A 19,517-nucleotide genomic window follows, 5' to 3' on the forward strand; every position below is an offset into this window, starting at 1 on the left:
TGACTATTGGAAAGTACTAAGGTGAACATAGTTTTTATTCAGGGTAGAAGAATCCCAAATGGCACATAGTCATGTCCTTCTTCCAAACTTGTGATAGTGTTCCAAGCAGCTGGTTATAAGATACTCATGCAGGAAAACACATTACATCTCAGTCACTGATGTTGCTTTAGTACACTAGAATAAGTTCATGCTTACTGAATTCATGAATTTCAAAGATGGAAAGGGCACTTTTCATTTAGAATTTAGTGATTAAAGCACTGAGCAGGAGAAATCGACACAGGCAGTTTCACGTTCTAGCCAGTTATTATTTTCTGAGGCCAGGCACTTACATATACACCAGTGATCGACTTGTTTGGTAGAAAGAAATCTGAACCACAAGTCATTTCAGAAGGCACAGTTCTGTTTTATAGACAGGTTAGGCTTGAAGGTGTAAATTTTGTAAAAAACCAAATTATTAGCTGAACACTTCATAGAGGTCTGGGGAGGAGAGTTCTGGACATGTATATTAAGATAAGCTTTAGGAAAAGTGAAGCTTTAATTCTAAGAAAATTTAGAATGCTGGTGCTTATCTTTCCTTGGCTCTGACCATTGATCTATACTTGCATTATTTCCATTCTAATAATGGAAGTCACGGCTTCAACCTCCTGACCTGGGAAATAGTAAATTATCCATGGGTGCATTAAAGAATAAGATGATGTCAAGTCACTGATTCTTCTGCTAGTTTTAATGACATAAAATGGAAGCCACTATACTCACAGGAAGTAATTTGTCAATGAGACACAAACTCTTTGACCTCTTAACACCCCCCCTTCTTTTCTGGCTAAAGGTTTGAGTGTTCTGTTTCCTCCTAATGGGAATTTGTAGACTTTGTTTCAATTTAAAAACCCTTCTGGTCACCTTTTTCCCTCCATGCAGATGACTCAAAAATGGGTCCATCTGGAGCTGTCAGGCTGAGCAGCTGCATACCCCTCCATATGCACTGCCAGTTGGAAAATGCAGTAAGGAGGAACCATAAAAAAATTAATATTTTATCACCAAGAACAGGTTTTGATAGAATTCAGTTCTCCTTGCATTAGTCCTGGCATCCTCTGGGCTTCTTTTTTTTTTTTTTTTTTTTTTTTTTTTTTTTTTTTTTTTTTTTTTTTTTTAATACACAACAATTGAATTTTCCATCCTTGTGGTTAATTTTATTTATTAGCCACTGCTGGTTGTCCAGGTTGGTAGTGGTGATAAGAAGGGTGCCAGGGTAATTAAAAAGGAACTTCAAGGCTCTGGGTCGATTGGTTGATGAAACAGGAGTGCAGGCTGTGCTCTGCTCAGTTCCTTCAGTAGCAGAGATGAATGATGAAAGGAACAGGAAAACTCATGCTAACAATAAGGGGTTTAAGGGCTGGTGCCATCAGCACAATTTTGAGTTTTTTGATCATGGGGTAACTTTTACAGCACCAGTCCTGCCAGAGTCAGATGGGCTCCATCTATCTAACAAGGGCAAAAAGATTTTAGTCTATGAGTTGGCTGATTGAGAGGCCTATAAACTAGGTTTGAAGGGGAAAGGGGATCAAACCAGGCTCTTCAGAGATAAGCCCAAGGGTGGTAAGCCAGAGTAGAGGGTGAAATCAGCCCAGCTGAAGTGCATGTACGCTAATGTTGCACGGGGAACAGACAAGAGAAGCTGGAAGCCATGGAACAGAAGGAAAGCTAGGCTGTAGTCACCATCACAGAAACATGGTGGGATGACTGCCTGACTGCAGTGCTGCAATGGATTGTCAAAGAGATGGGAGAGGAAGGAGGGAGGGGGGTGGTTCTGTACATTGGGGAATCTCTTGACAAGATAGAGTTTGAGGTCAGTGGTGATGAGGTTGAGTGCCTAAGGGAAAGGAATGGGAGGAAAGCCAACAAGGCAGACATCCTGGTGGGGATCTGTTATAGACCTCCCAGCCAGGATGAAGAGGTGGATATATTATTCTGTAAGTGTCACATGGTTCTCTGGGGTCCCAGGATGAGGGAAGAGACGAGACAGTTGACTCCATGCATCAGAAGGTTTGATTTATTATTATATGATATATAAGATATAAAAACTATACTAAAAGAATAAAGCTAGAGATTTCACTACAAAGGCTATCCTAAGAATAGAAAAGAATGTGTAAACGAAAAGTCTTCTCAGCCCAAGACACTGGACAGGTGTCCTGTGATAGGCCCCTAACTGGAAACAGTCCGACGGGGCCAATCACAGACCTTCCCGTCGCATTCCACAGCAGCAGATAAGAATTGTTTACAGTTTGTTCCTGAGGCCTCTCAGCTCTCAGGAGAGGAAAATTCCTAAGTAAAGGATTTTTCATAAACTATGTCGGTGACATGTAAGCAGCTGGAGGTTGGAAGATAATCAGCCATGGGTGGGGCTCTGCTAGCCCTTGGGTTTACAGATAGAGAAGGGTTGGTGGGAGATGTGGTGGTCAGAGGCTGTCTGGGGTGCAGTGATCATAGAGTTTTCAATGTTCAGTGAAAGAAGAAAGGGTACAAACAAAGCTCTACACTGGACTTCTGGAAGGCAAACTTCTTCCTCTTCAGGATGCTGATCAGAGAGTACCTTGAGAAACATCCTGTAAAAACAAAGGGGTACAGGAAGGATAGACATACATCAAGAAAGAAATCTTGAAGGTGCAGGAGGAGGCCATCCCTATGAGTCAAAACATGAGCTACAGGACAAGTTACAGCTGCAGGGAAAAAAAAAAAAACCAAACAACTGACCTGTCTGGACAGGGAGCTTTTAAAGAAACTAAGGAGAAAAAAGAGGTTTTATAATGTTTGGAAAAATGGGCAGGCAACTCAGAAAATGTTTAAGGATGTCATTAGGCCATGCAGAAAGAAAATTAGAGAGGTTAAGCAAAAAATAAAATTGACACAACCTGATTTGACCTTGTGAAATTATGCAAATATTTAAGTCTTTTCAAAAATGAAAGTGGATAACTTAATAAGACCGACACATTCAATTAAGAATTATAAATAATAAACAGGGAAAGCCACTAATAAAAAGTGCTATATGCTTTGAAAACATGTTCACAATTTCTTCTCCATTATAGCATATTCTGTAAGCATGTGCTGTAAGTGCTGCAGTAATTCAGTGCTGAGCCACTTCAAAACCATTAATAAAATTTGCTTTTATTTTCCCTGAAAAATTTCTTGCAGCTAGAAACTGTCCATCACTTCACAGATGCAATTTTTTTGGTCTGTTATTATGCAGAAAAACATTCAGAGATTTTTATATCAAAATTGATAAAAAACGAAGCCTTCCTGGAGTACTTTTACTTTTGCTGGAAAATACATTTGATGAGAAAAAAATTGCACACACTTAACTGTTCATTTTAGCACCTTAAGTGTGTTGACAGATACAGAAGGCCATTCTCTGCTTCAGGGATCCCATTCTCTGATTGGAAATGGGTTGGACAAGCTGGACAAGTTGCAGATCTTAAATAATCTGGTTTGGTTGGTTTGGTTGCTTTTTTTTTTTTTTTTTTTTTTTTTTTTTTTTTTTTTTTTTTTGTGCCATGATCCTATAAAAGTCTGATTACTACTAGTCTTGTGCTAATTACAGGTATTAAAAATTAAATGGCTTTTCTTATATTCTGCTAAATAAACAATCCAAATGCATCTTTCACCACTGTGTGATTAGTTCTGTGGGTTTTTTCCTCTCAAAATAAAAAATAAAGGAAAATAATATCCCAAAAAAAGGGGAGATAAACTTGGCTTAAGGGTAGTGATGTACACAGTTCTCTGTAAAGAGTCAGAAATATTGCTATGTTAGGAATAGAATTATAATTTCTTCCCTTTTCTAGTGTTGTTTAATAGAGTGTTTATTGCATTTGGTATTTCAATAGCATCTTCTATTGTACCTGAATCTTCATCAAACTACAGTGGAGGCAAGCTACAGGAAACACAGTAACAGAAGGTGTCATCTCCTTCATGCCAGAGTATAGTGGCCTCAGATGCATCAGTCCCAGGCAAGGGGCTGATTTTGAAATCTTTAATGACCAGGAAAAACAGTAAAGGAAAAGAGAAGGTTCCAATGTTCTCTGAAAAGTTGTCACTAAATTTATTAAACCAAGGATGAGTTTATACAATATCCCCATTTTGTGCAGAAGATTTTAATTAGCTCAGCATGTGCTAATCCAGAAACTGAGTAGGGTTCAGGCACTGAACTTGTTCTGCTTGAAGACATCACTTTACTAGTTTGTGCAGTGTTCATTACACCTTGGAAAACAACTGTTTCTAAGCTCCACCTGTTGTGATCCTACAGTGCTCCACTATACTGGGTGAACTTCTCCACATGGTTCAGGGGAAATTCAGGGGACAAACATATCTTTTTTTCTGTAAGTTGTGCACCATGACTAAAACTAACTGATCAGATGACAAAGCTGTTGCCAAGAAATTCTAGCACTCTGCAAAATGAGAAACAGTAATGAGAAATCCCACAATACACAATGAGAAACCATAACTTTAGTGATGATGAAATAGAAGAAACTGGGGGACAATGAATAGAACGAGAAGCTGCAGGGAATTATTAATAGTGTGTGCTTCCTTTTAACCTCAGGAGGCTTTTTAGAAGCCTTTAATGCAGTCGGTGAATAGTGCTTTGACTGTGGACTAAGTTCAGTTGTGTTGCTCGTGGGACAGCCCATGTACGTAGCTCTGGGAATGTAAGAGCAGTCTGAGAACACCTGTTCCACACAAGAGTGAGCATAAGGAAGACTCCCAATGTCTTCCAGTGAAACCTATGTTAAAGCCACTCCTTGTTTTACTACCAAAACTGTACATACTTCTCATCGCATACCACCCCATGCATTCTTTCTCCACAGTCAGGGAATTTCCTCTGCAAGTGTGAGCACAGGCACTATCTGCCTGTGATCATAACTCTTGGGTTTGTGGGAGTGGGAATAGTGGTTGTGCAGTTTGAGGGGGAAGAGCAGGTGAAATTAAGTCCTTCAGTACAGGCAGAAAGTGAATTGTGAGCAGTTACAATCACAAAGAACAACAGGAAAAATAAGGAAGAGGAAAGTTCAGTCTTTGCAGTTTGTGGATAGAGCTGTTTGGTTTGGTTTTCCCTGGAACAGGAAAAGACACCTTCAGAAATGGCTGAGATTCTTAAGAGCAACAAACAACTGAACCCCTGACACTGATCAGCTTTTCCCCTTCTCCAGATACAGAACAGACATATATTTTTCCACTTGCCATCAAATCCTGAAATTCTCACCACAGATCTCATCTAACTCAGGAATGCTTCTGGTTGATCTAGAGCCTACTTTACCAAACCTGCTTTGTAATTGGCACTTTGTAATTAGCACCACTTATTTCCTTATGCTATTTAGAATGCAGTGCAGAACTCCAGTTAGTGAAACTTAACTGCTCAAACAGAAATTGTGTCAATGCACAGCAAATTGTCTTATGCCGATATTTAACAAAATGCGTAGGTGCTCAACCAGTTTGAAGGGGAAAGTGTTTCCAGCTTTTGAGACCAGCACATATGACCCAGAGCGATTCTGCAATTGCACAATGCTAGTATGAAGTCAAGCCTAAGTTATTATGCCCTTCCTGTCAACCCAGTCCTACTACCCATAACTGTCCATATGTCCTGGGGCTTAAAATCTCATCCCAAGATATAGCTTTTCCATCCTTGTAGGTGAAAGCCTCTATCAGAAACAATACTCTCTTATGTGAGAGAGTATTTCTTTTGTGTGGATATCTGTAGATAAAACGCAGAAATTTCTGGAGTTTCCAGTCCTGCCTCTTTGTGAAGCAGAACAAGCTAACCGGGTAATTCTTCTTCCACCCTTGTTGTGCTTGAATCATTACAATTCATTATATCTTTCAGACCAATTTTTTTTCTTTCTGGTCTTTAATTATTACTCTCTCTTTCCCACCATAGCAGCATTTGTTAACTACTGCCTTAAATGTGGAAACCAGCAATATTTCAAAATATGTTTATTTCTAATACAGAGCTGTTTTTGTCCTTGTCCTATTCATACTAAGTCCATTCATAGTACTTACAGAGTTGCAAGATAAAGTGATTTGTCAGTATGTATTTGATTTGGGGATTTGTAGAATGGCTTTGCTGTGCACAGGTGTGTATATGCTGATAGCACTTTACTAGGCAAATATATAGAGCAGCTTGTAACCTTAACATAGGAAAAAATAGATGAGGTCAAGTTGAGCCAAATACATCTGTTCTGTCAGTTGTACTTAGAATATCAATTAGAAATACTCCAGCTATTTAATAGTTCACAGTTAATAAGGTATCACCTTACTATTAGCAAATATACTGTTTACTTCACGCTAAAAAACCAAAGCAAAACAACAAACTTTGTAAAATAAAAGCCTTATTCAAATTTACCTTCTGCATGTAATTACTTTTATAGAAGGAATACATATTTCTCTTGCTTATTAGAAAAATCTCTGAAGTAGTTTCATTAAAATCTGTTTAATTGAAAGACATTTCAAGAACCTTACAGGGCTGGTTTGGAGTTTTTTGTACAATTCAAACATTTTACTGTTTATTTCCTTACCCCCATTCCAGATTCAAAACGAAAATGGGGCTGAGCACCCTCAGACAGCTAATATATAACAGCATAACACAATGATTTTTTTGTTGTTTGTTTGTTGATGTTTGTTTTTTTTTTTTTCTGTTTAGTAGCAAAAACAGGTAAAATATTGTGTGGACCACTCACTAACTTGACATATTTTAGTGATATCTACTAAAAATTAAAAATATAAAAAAATGGTATTTAAACATATTTTAAGCCAAAAATCAAAAACTCCAAGAGATTTTGCCTGAGACCTATGCAGACATTCAATTCTACTGTTTTCAGGCAGAGTCTGGACAATTCAGAATGAAACCTAAATCTTAAACTGTCATTGCCATCTGTGTGACCTAACTGTTCAAATATGAGAAAACCAGAACTGGTCAGGAGATTGTAGCTTCAGTCCCCATACACACAGGACAATAAAACCACACTCTTGTTACATCATATACATTGTATAAAATATTTTCCTATTTTAAATTAAGTCTTAGGCTTGCCACTTGCAACATTTCCCAACTCTCCATACATTTAAGTTGCAGTTTAGCCTCACTTAGGCTAAAGGCTAATTTCTGCTATTTTGTGGGAGTCTGTCACTGATTTCTTTCTCTCATGATGGCTCATCACTTTCAGCCTGTCTCTTGTTTTGACTGCCATCTGTGCTTTACACTGGCCTCATAACCTCCAACTATATTTATCATCAGATCCATAGAAGGACAGAAACAGAGGATGAGTTGCTCTGAGGCTACAGTGGAAAAAAACATTATCCTTTCTTGGGATCACAGTGTTTTCAAAAATATACTTTCGTATTTCCCCATAGTGCTGGAGGTAGAGAAGTAATGCAGCCAGTTTTCCTGCTTCCTGGGTACCTGTGCAGTGAAATATGCCAGTCTGAGCACAGCAATAGACAGAACCATCTGAAATCTTCCTGCTTTCTGGTCCCCTTGCATCATGAAATGTTGTGACTGGGGACTGGCCATGCACCATGATCTGGTATAAGTGCTTGAAGAGTAATGAGGTGAAAGACAGCCTGCAAAGACTGCATGAATTGTGGCTCTTTCCATTAATACATCTCTTTGCAAATATATTGATGTATTACAGGAGCCAATCTGAAATTTTTTAATGCGATTTTGGTGGTATGAAAGATACATACAAGGTATTACCCAGAATTCCTACCTTTGTGGGAGATTTCTTGCTTTCTTTGTCTTAATCATTTATCTCTAGTTTAACCCCTGACTTTTTCTTCTCCAGACTAAGTCCTTAAACTTCATGTTTCTCCTCTTATTATGGTTTTTGAAAACATTTTACCAATTGATATAAATATCTGGAGAAGAGTTGTCTTGGTTTGTTTTTTTTTTTTTTCCTTTCTTTTGAGTAAAATTATTTTGGAAATGGATAACAAATGTGGATGAATAGTATAGAAAATGAAAATACAGTGTGTGTTGGATAATGGACCAACATGTCTATTTTTGGTGAAGGCAACACCTTAGGGTTTTACCACTGGGACATGAGATCTACCAGACTTAATTTTGTCTGTTTCTTCTCAGGCTTAGTTTCTTCTTCTTTCTGTCAGTCCAGACACAAAGGTACAGCACATACTGGCTTTTCTGGTAATTTTGTCTGTAGGAGGATAGTTGTGCTTGGCAGTGAATTACTTTCAAGTCTGATTATTTCTATGGCATTAATATTTATATAGCTAATTTTAAGTCCTCAGCCCCGCCCCCCCCCAAAAAAACCCAAAACAAAACAGAAAAAAGACTGAGCATCTAGTCTACTGAAATGACAAAGTCTTTTATAAGGATTTATAATCATTAGTTGTTCAGCTAAGGCAAGTCAAGGTTACTCAATGGATTTTAATGGAGCTATTTCAATTTACACCAGTCAGTCATCTGGCCAATTATGTCCTGTTGTGATAAGGACAGAAAATTGAAGATTTTAAATCTATCCTGGCTGTGACAACTGTCTGAAAACACCGGGGAAAAAATAACAGACATTGAAATATTCTTGTTCATACACATGTAAACCTGTTCTTTTTTTATTCATTCCCCTTAGCAATTTTCCAGCTTAACAATTATAGGCAGAAACCACTAGGTGACAGTGTTACCCAGACATCGGGAATAGGCTTTGTTAGAAACGTTAAAAACAAGATGAAAGCCAGTGCAGATAAACCCTTAAAATGAAAATAAAGCTTCTGCATCTTTTCAACTAAATAAGACTACATTGAGGGTTTTGAGATAATTACTTTTCTAGAAGTAAAGGCACTAAATTGAAATGCGTTGACAGAAACCCACATCAAAACAACCTTATTTTGCAGGGTGCATTCTGTCAAAACCCCACATAACTACACAAAAGCTGCTGTGTCATCTGCAAGACCTTATGAATTACACCTAGGATCATAAGACAGAGCCAAAGTCTGCATTTTGCAAAGTACATGCAGATCAAACATATGGCATGAATAGCAGTTCACTGCTAAGATCGACATTTTACAGGAAAAGCTTGTTTCAGATCAAGTAAGAATTCACATTCCAAGTCATACCTGAAGTTTGGTTTGACTCATTAGTATATATCAGAGTTTTCATTTGGGCTCGTCTTCATCACTGTCATGGTCTTCTGAAAGCCTTTCCTGCTAAAAAAACCCAGGAAATCTTCTATTTAAGGAGCTGGATCCACTAGAGGCAGCTGATTGCTGGTGCATGGGAGTTGCAAATGCAAATCTCTGACTAACCTTCACTCAGCTCATTTGCAAGAGATGAATCTCACTCATTTAACTTCAGACATCTACACTGTAACTGTTTACATCCCTGCCAGTCATCCTGATTTTTTTTTTGATGTAGAGAAGCAGTAATTTCCTGACTGTGATTCATCTGGCCTATTTCAATATTCACCTTAGCATAAGATGAACTGCAAAACAAACTTAAAAGATTGATTAGTTCAGGAGATGAGTTTTACACAAAAGGCATCTTAATTTTCATCAGATTAATCCAACCAAAGAGATTTTGCAATGCCTAACTTTTAGTCAAATCTAATGTTTTGCTTTTGTTCTTTCTACAGCCATTAGACTTTGAAACAAAGAAGGCATACACCTTTAAGGTGGAGGCCTCCAATCTCCACCTTGACCATCGATTTCACTCAGTGGGTCCATTCAAAGATACTGCCACTGTGAAGATAAATGTGTTGGACATGGATGAACCCCCAGTGTTCAGCAAGCCCATGTACACGATGGAAGTCTATGAGGATACACCTGTGGGGACAATTATAGGTGCAGTGACAGCACAAGACCTTGATGCTGGCAGCAGCTCAGTTAGGTAAGAGAGCTTTTCCTCCTTTAGTAACTCTCTGACAACCCAAAGTGCTGCTGACAGTTGGATGCACTGGCAAAGAACTTAGTATGAAGATATAAAATATACCTAGTCTGCCAGTAACTGATGCTCTGAAAAAATATTCGAAGGACAGGCTCGTTTGACTGAATTATCATTAAATGCTCACAGCTTCTATTTATACTGATCATGCAAGTCACCACACACTGACATGACTTCAGAGATGGTGTGCTCAGACTAGGGAATACCATGGTGTCTGGGTGTCACAACCCACTGGTAGAGGACGTGATATTTGCTATAAATTCTCCTTCAGGCTGAACAAAGGCACATGTCAGGAAACTCTCATGCTATTATTGTACCATCACTATAATTCTGACTCACAAGGTGTCGGCTAACAGGTTCTTAAATTCTTACAATGTACTTCCACAAGCGTGGTAGCCCTTAATTTTGTAAGGTACACTTCAATAGATTCTCAACTCCCACAACAAGCTCCTCAAACTGTGCTGGCTCACATGCCACAAGACACCTCCAGAGACACTGAGGGGACCCAATCCATCACTTTTATAGTTAACCTGGTGCACACCTCTTACATAAAGTAGAGTTTTCACACTGCTTTGCTAGCACATGCACAGCCAGCATTTCCCCAGGAAATGAGTTGGCAGGTGGAAGTTGAGAATGAGTCTCAAGATGGAGCAGGAAGTTGGCTGAGAACAGCCCAGCCCCACCTCTGCAGGATCCTCTCCTCTGATCACACCTTTCCTGTAGCAATGCTCAGAAAGTTTGAGACAAAATGTGCTTAGGTCTGGTCCTCTACACTGGGTCTTTCACAAAAATATCTCCTAAGTGCAGTAGTGAGAAAGAAGGTTTTACTTGCTATGTCTGCTTAAGTTAGACCCCGATGGGTGACAGAACTGCCCCTTTCACCACTTACTTTCTGCATCTTGCAGAGAACAAATGCTCCAATAAACAATTATCACGTGTCTTGGCTGAGGCTATGGGGATATGGTTGCTGAACAACATGGCTGTGTTCAGCACAAGGAAACTCCTGCCAGGCAAGCCTCTCATTTATTGCTATAGCTTATTTTAATGAAATAAAAAGGAGAAGGAATCTGTTATACAAATTTACTACATTGATTTTGAGAACCTATTTACAGCCACATTAGAAAGATTAAAGTGAACCAGAGTCATGTACCAATAAGAAAGTTCCTTAAACTTAAACACAGTCTAAGATGTAGGCAGTTGTTAACACACTCTTCCAGTACCAATTTGTGCTGGGCCTACCTGACTTCAGGAAATACTTTTATCCCCAGATTTTCATAAGAAATATTAAAGACATAATGCATGTCATCAATCTTTAAATATTAATGTTTATCAAATGGGACTATGACAGAACAGGAAAATACCACTAGTGCCTACCAAGTGCATGCATTTTCTTGCATATTTGATTACAAATTGAATTTGGACTTTTTTAATCCATGTTTAATAATTAAGTGTATTTTGGCTCAGTACTTATACTCTCAAAACATACAATAACTATGTTAGTGGTAATCATATGCAAAATGTAACATATAACAGTGACTGTTTAGCTCCTGCTTTGTCAAGTCACTGTTCTTTTTGCTTAAAACTATTACTATTGCTGTTTGTTTCACTTTTTTAAATATAATCTTCATTTTTTTAAAATATAGAAATGCATTTGTCTATGAGTCTGTGACACATTCCTTCTCTGACAAAGGATCAAATCCTTCACTAACAAAGACTGAAGTCTGAACCTTTTTCCCTGGTGGTCGCCTATGAAAAATAGCCCCAGTGAAGTCAATATTTGGTTGAAAACCATAATCTCTTGCAACCAGATAGAAAGCCTTTATTCACATTTTTGAGCAGTTTTTCTTGTGACAGTGAAAATCATTTGGATGTATAATCAGTCTTCAGTGAGAGTTTTTTGTTTCACGAATGCTCCTAGGAGACTCAAGTGCTTTTTACTGATTCTGTATTTGTAACTACACAAGAAAAATAATTGTCTCTCTGTAGTTTATCCACATACTATGTTCTCTGGAATATTAAATCCTAAGCCATTTTATAATGTCCATGTCTACGTTTTTTAACCCTTAACTCATTACTTAATTGTCCAAATGCTGATCTACATCAATACATTAAGTTGATACCCCTACATTTTAGTCTTGCTGCTTTTCCTGGTAACCCCTTACACCAACAAGCTGCATAAGTCCTCCCAAGGTCACATTTATGAGTTAATTCAGCTGGTTCATGCCCACAGAAAAAACATGAACTATGTCCCAGAATGTTCTGGTGTTGTTCAGTGGCATGACTTTTGGGCATGTGTGCATCTACATGAGTTACTTTCAGAGTCATATGTTCTACCTGTGCAGTGATGTCCTGCCCCAATACAGCAGCACAGATGGGTTTGCCCCTGTGCTGCCAGTTAGTCTTCTTCCATTGCTGCAGCCACCACGACAGGACATTAGACACCAGCCAGGAGTCAGTGTAGAGAAAGAATACAGGCCATGCTTCTTATTCAGAAATCTCTAGGGCTAGTTGGATGGCTTTAACTTCTGCAAATAGGCTTGACTCTTCTTCTCCCTCAGCAGTCATTGTGTAGGAGTCCACACAGCAGCTTTCCACCTCCAATGGTTTCCCTACCATGCAGAAATATCCAGGAGTAAATAGAGCACAGCTGCTTCTGTTTTGGGACAACTCGTTATATGATGGTTCTTCTCGGGCACTTTGAGCCACCTTCCTCCATATGGCCATTGTGCCGAGGGCCTTCTCTGGATCTTCAGGGACTGTCTTGGGGTTATTTTATAATGGCACTTTTTTTTCATAATTTTCTGCTTATGCCCAAAACCAGATGCTTTCTTTTTCATTTTCTTTCTTTTTTTTTTTTTTTTTAATTCCCTTGAACTATTTCTGCTTCCTTTTTTTTTTTTTTTTTACTTTTATTTTTCTGGTCCACCTGGGGAGCTGGTGGGGAGGCTTCCAAAAACTTGAGACGTCAAAGCAGCTAAACCAACAGGAGAAAGGACACTAAAACCTACCAGCTTCTCCTTCTGCAAGGAAGAGACTAATGTCAGAAAGATTCCAATCTATTCTGCCTGAGTAGCTATGATAACTCCTCTTCCTCCCCTTCCCTGATACAAAGAAGGGCAGCCTCTATCTTTGCTTCATAGCTATGCTGTCTGGTGGGGGGTTGAAGATTTTGAAATTTGAATATCTAGCATTTATTCAGTACTTTTCTGTGCCTTGCAGGCACCCTTTTGGTTTTTTTATTTGTTAATAAACGGTTTCAGATTTTTTTTCACTTTCACTCACTAGGATTTATTTATCTCATTGGACAGCAGGATTATCAAGGCCCCTTTTTTTAGAGGACATGCTCATTCCAGGGCATTTTCTCCTAAAATTTATCCCTAAACCTAGACAGGGACATTATCAATTTCTACTCTACTATAAAGCACTTCCAGGACTTCTAATTCTCTCAGGTACTGGATACCTTCATCTTCAGTGATCCACCTTCCTGGGGAATTCACAAGATCTTCCTTAAATGGATTTCATGCCCTCATGCTTTAGAGAGGCCATCTCTAGAGACTGCAAATTGCTCCTTCTTTTCCAATTCCTTCTTCAATTTCCCCATCTCTAGCAAGGGATTTTAGCTGTTGTGGCCTCATGACCTTCTAATTGTTAACTGTCAGCCCTGTTATCCCAGCATCACCTGGCTGGCCACTGTAGTCTTTCCCCAAGTCTCAAAGTTTTGATGAGGTCAAGGAACAGGTAACTTCAGGATCCTATTTGATTTGTCTCACTGTTTCAAATTTATTTGTTGAATGACCAGTTTTTCAGCTGACCCCTCCTTTCCTGATTCTCCTCCTTCTCCTCCTCCTCCTTTTTTTTCTCTTCCTCCCTTTCTTATCAATTATATAGACCTGTAGCTTCCTTTATCCATTACTTTGTTTTCACTACTGGTACAAGTACTGTAGTTGCTGTTGTTTGAGTCCCTGTGTCAGTCACGGTGTGCTCAAATGCAGTTTGGGTTCCTGCCTCAACTACAGTCCTTCTGTGAGGACTGAACAGTGTCTCAGCAAGCTCAGGTCTGGCCCCAGCACAGGGCAGGAAGATTCTGGCTTTCACTGGGTGGGCAAGGCACCTTCCATCATTGATGGGTCAGTTTGCCAGGGTTGGTCACGTGTTCAGGTGTAAAGTCACAGGTAGCTGGAAGTAATAACCACCCTAAGAACCTGCCCAAGTCCTTCCACACACCCTGCCACCCGGGAACTGGATGCCTCAGGGCACATTTCAATATCTCCATATTTAAAGTTTGTTTTCTCTTACACCAGGATGACACCAGATTCCACAAATCCCATAATGTGCCAATAGTAATCCTTAATACTCTTAACAGTATTAAGCAGCTTAAATAACGATGAGCAATGTCCATGGGAGCCTGTATTATAAACCCATTCACATCAATTTTGGGCAGGGAGAGGGAGATGTATTTCCTCATCATCCTCAGAAGATAGCTCCCCCCGCATTACAAGGCTGCCATGTCAGGGCAAAGCACAATTGCTTGTGTTAACACATTCCCAGCAAACTCAGCAAAACAGAGAGATAAGGAGCACAGCTGACACACCTCATGTCCCACAAAGGAGCTTGCTGCTAGATAACTGCTATTACTGTAGCAAGCAACACTGAGAGATAGATGGATAGATGGATAGATAGATAGATAGATAGATAGATAGATAGATAGATAGATAGATAGATAGATAGATAGATAGACAGTCAAAGAGAAGGAGAGAGATAGAGCTGCCTTTGTCTCACTCCATGGGCACTTTAAAGGACTGTGGTGGGTTGACCTTGGAGACATGACACGTGCCTACCAAGCCACTCTATAACTCCCCTTCCCAGCTGGACAGGGAGAGAAAATAAAATGGAAAACAACTCAATAAAGCAGTTTACTAAAGCAAAAAATGGAGCTTTGTGCATGCATAAGTGAAGAGAAAAAGAAAGGTTTGTTCTCTACTTCCCATCAGCAAGGGATGTTCAGCCACTTCCAGGGCCACAGAACTTCAACACACATAGTGGTTTCTCCGGAGGGCAAACACTGTAAATGACAAATGTCCCCCCTTGCTCCTCCTTTCCTTAGCTTTTATATCTGGGCTGATGTCCTATGGTATTGTCTATCCCTTTTGTAGATTTAATTGGCCTAGTTGTGTCCCCCTCCCAGGATCTTGGAAATGTTGAAGACACAGAGTTAATGCTGTACTAGAGCTGTTCAACAGCAGACAAAAAACTGGTGTGTTATCATCACCTTTCTAGGTACCAATGCAAAGCACAGCACTGTGAAGTCTGCTATTGGAAAATTAGACCCAATACACCAATGTAAAAGTATTCAATATTCCATAAGTTTTATATGCTCTAAATGAAAAACAAACAAACAAACAAACAAAACAAGTTAGAAAAGTTAGAAAAGTGTGAGTTTGAAGGTGCTAAATTTGTTTGCAATTTCTTACTGTATCTTAACCAATAACCTTATTGCATCTTATTGTATCTTAACCTCTGTTAGCTGCTTAAAATCTAGATGAAATCATGGAGCACAGAATGACTTCATGAATTTCATCATGTTGCAAAAGAGTCCAAACAACTTCTGAGTAAATATGCACTCTAAACAAATGGGGAAAAGCAAGTCATGCTCTTTGAAGGCACAGCCCACACAAAGTCCCAGATTGTACTGGCAGTACTACATCTACTGGTTGTAGTTTCTCTACAGATTCATCATTTTCTGTGAAATGTTTTCCTGGAATGGTGTGTCCTGTAAGAAGTCTGGAACAGAAAAAAGAAACAGTCAACATTCTGCCAAACAACAAAGACTGGGATAAAATCTGCACTGCATGCAACAGAAGGCAAAACTCCAGAGAGCAATGCAAGCTAGAGCAGTTCACATGAAAAGAAACAGTATTTGTTCCAGCAACTAAATCCATGTTATCAGGCAAAAATTTTGTATCTGTTATGCTAGACACATCAGGAAGGGGGAGATAATGACTAAGGTTGAAAACTGGATTCAGCCATTAAAGAAAATATTTTGCTGGAGGACATTGAAAATGGAGAGGGTTATATTATTTGTCTCTTTTCTTCTGTTACTGGTATCAAAATTTTAAACAAGTCAGAAGCCTTAAAAAATTTTTTTTGTAGGAAGGTATTTGCTAGAGATGCTGGAGTGAAAGGGCACAGAGCATACACTTAGTAATGAACAGGAAATTAAGCACAAGGAGAAAAAGAGCTGCAGGTATTCCACACCTGCAAGGGTGACTGGTTTTGCAGCTGTTTTGGAACATTACCCCAGTGCACCTAATTTTCAAACTGTGTTAAATCTGGAGCTTATGTGTCTCAAGTGATCTGTTTTGTCTATTCCTATTTCATCCATAGTGTTTCAAGAAACATGTTAAGTTGAAGTCCTAAGTACATTTTGGCTATTAAAAATCCCAAATCACTTGCAAAAACAGCTCTGATCTCATTTTCTTCTCAGATTCCTCCAGTTTATGACAGTTTGAAGATGAGTGGGAGGAAAAAAAGCTGCTCTCCTGTACTATGTTGTAAGGTCTGTAATTTGTAACCAGGCAAGATTTTGGTAAAGATCCTTTTACTTCTGGAACCAGTGGGTTTAGGACTTCCTAAAAATTGCTGTTTTGTGTGTCCATACAGCATGAATGTTATGGACAAAGCTGTCTAAATAACAAGAAAGCAGAAATGAAGGGCAAGACTGAAGTACCTCCTAGTGAGCTCTGTCTAACAGTGTGTGAGCAGTTCAACAACTTTGCACTGACACGTCTGAAGTTGTCAGATTTCCATGAAGATGATCTCTGGAATAAAGTATAAGAGGATTATTGTTCCTGATGTGAATCCCAGACAACTCTAATTAATAATGGGTTTCATATTCTGTGCCAAAACACTGTCCTTCAGGTCTTCTCTGCATGACTCAGGAGTTTTGCCTTAGGAACCAAAAGAATCATTCATAGCAGGAAAGCTGTGGGACCATGCATTTTCTTGACCAAGTCCAGAGTCAGGAAACTGTGATTTTAAAGTAAAAAGCCATGTGTGCTATTCATAGGTCAGTCCTGTCCTCAGTATCTCAGGGATAAGACTGTATTCCCTGTAAGTGCTTTCAAAGAAAACCCCCTTTATTTTTTTTTTTTTCTGAACTAGTTCACAAGGGTCTATACACTTTTATAAACAGGTTCTGTTTTCCCAGAAAAATACTTTGTCATGTTAAGATCAAGAAAATAAAGATTTCTTCCTGAATCCTAGAACACCATATCTTAATGTACAAGCACCAACAAGATGAAATAATGTGTGTACTTTTTGTGTTTGCATTTTTTGAATTTAGTTATTCTTCGAAAAGAAAAGTCCCACCCTCTGACATTAAAATGTACCTTACAGTTGCATACATATATAGAAAATCTGGGACATCTAGTTCCAGGACCTTAAGCATTCTCATTTAAAACAGACTAAGTGACAGCCATTTTTTCTGTATATGGTGTCATGCTGGAGAGAAACAAGTCAGTTTTGTACAGATAAGAGATGTTGAGACTCATGAATTTTGGTTCCTTTTCAGCTGCTCTGGTGGTTCTGCACACTTGCTCTGTTGCCTCCTGTCAGTTTCTGTTGCAATTTTAGCTATACTCCATCATTTGCATTTTATCAAACCCCTGTCACACCCCCCCCCCCCTTTTAAAACCTCTATTTCAAGTTCTAATTTATCCAAACTATTTAACTTAAACCCTGCAGAACTACTTCTCAGTTTCTGCTGCAGATGCCTTGGCATGGTTTTCTGTCCTCCTATAAGCCCAGTGTTTTCTTATATCTCTTATGCTCTGTCTAACAGTAATCTCCTTCTCCACAGTCTTTTTTTTTCTCCCATGTCTGGTTTGAGTAATTTTACTGCTGAACCATTTCCCATCAGCTTCACTGCTGTCCTGCTCTATCCTCTTCTTTTCTTCTGCTGAGGACAGACACCTTTTTTTATCTCAGTGCCTTTCATTTTGTTCCACCTACTTGATCTTCTGAAAACTACATAAACAAGGTTTCCCTCCAACAGTTTCTCTGAATCCCAAGGAATATCTTTAGCAATTATGTTTATTATCAATGTTTTTCTTGGGGTCAGTGGCTGGAGACAGGGACAACACCCCAAAGCTCCATGTGACAAACAGCCTCCACTTTATTCCTCCAGCTCCTTTTATAGGAGCTCCAATTGCACATGTGATTGATTGAGGCCTTAGCCCATCCAGTTCTCTGGCCAGTGTTGCATCTGCATTTAGAACTGGATGACATTGCCTGAGAGTCGCTGTGTAGATTGAATCCAACCTATCCTTGCTCTCCCAGGGACTCCAATGCCACAGCTCACCCTTTCAGTTATATTATAAAATGTAATTGATGAGCCTAGTTGAATAAGGCTTTTTCACTCAGCAGGTAGTGATCTGCCTCATGTATCATTGGAGCTGTGATGCTCACACCCAGAAGCTGTCAGTTAAAACTACCAACATGACAATCTTTTTAGGTTAGCATGTCACAGACTAAATGCTTAAGTTACAACATTACGACTTAACGCTACAAACAATAATAATTCAACTCAAAACATTTCAATTAAAACCATATATATTTCTACCACTGATGTTCTCTAAATATTTGAGTCTTGGAGCTTGTAGTTGATGGACTGACTGCCTCTCTATTGACAATCTCTTGCCTCTGATGATCTGCTGGCTTGCCAGGTCATGCTGTGATTTTTATTGGAAAACATGAGAGAAATGAGAATATGAGAACACTCGAGACCTTTGAGACGGGTGTACCCTTTTCTTTGCTCTAATAACCACAGTAGGAGCACAACATATACCTTTGAACAAAATCAATAAGGTGAAACTTACAATTGCCTATATGCTTTACCATCACCCAGGGTCTGCCATCGCTGAGGGGCCTCTTTCTCACAATGAGGACTTGGAGGGCTTCTTCTGGACAAAGCCTCCATGATTATCTCAAAGAAAAGCTTTTGCAAAGACAATTTAGCTAGCACAGAAATACCTGGTTTTAATAACCTTCCCGGCCTGAAAAACCATAGCCTGGCCAGGGCTATGACTCAGTCTGGAAGGGTCTGATGGAACAACTTTCTCACCAGTTAAGGCCACAGCTTGGCTAGAACTGAGACATAGACTGGACAGGCTTCCCCATCATATCTTTAATAGTAATCCCTCAGTAATAACCCATAGAATAGTTGGCTTTGTTGTTTAGCTAAATTATGATATTATAAAAAACCTATAAAAAACTATAATTAAGTGTTCAAATTAATAAATCTCTTAAAAAAAAGTATAAGCAATAATACGTACACACACAAACAAATGTCACCATTTGCCCTCTTGTTACAAACAAACCCATTTGAAATTATAAACACAGATTTAGTACTACAAAAGAGAGACAGCAAAAGTGAAACCACTTTGCCATATGTTATATGAGTCAGTTTAACCTTAACATATGTAGAAGTTGTAGACTTCCCTTTTGAGGAAGAAGCTATTAAACTAGCACGACCTTCTGTTTTATTTAGTAGAAATAATTTAGTGTGTAGAAAGTATCTAGTATGAAAGAC

At 38.9% G+C, this 19,517-nt stretch overlaps 1 protein-coding gene across 2 annotated transcripts in view; it reads left to right on the plus strand.

Annotated features, from left to right (window-relative positions):
• CDH12 (cadherin 12) overlaps window positions 1-19,517 on the plus strand; it is a 155,895-nt gene that overhangs the window by 106,150 nt on the left and 30,228 nt on the right. For both annotated transcript variants that reach the window (XM_009095120.4, XM_050970824.1), the window contains one exon: window positions 9,621-9,874. In XM_009095120.4, coding sequence (XP_009093368.1) covers window positions 9,621-9,874 — 254 coding nt within the window. The remainder of the gene's footprint in view (window positions 1-9,620; window positions 9,875-19,517) is intronic.

Source organism: Serinus canaria, chromosome 2 (genome assembly GCF_022539315.1).
Source record: "Serinus canaria isolate serCan28SL12 chromosome 2, serCan2020, whole genome shotgun sequence".
Classification (NCBI taxonomy): Eukaryota; Metazoa; Chordata; class Aves; order Passeriformes; family Fringillidae; genus Serinus; species Serinus canaria.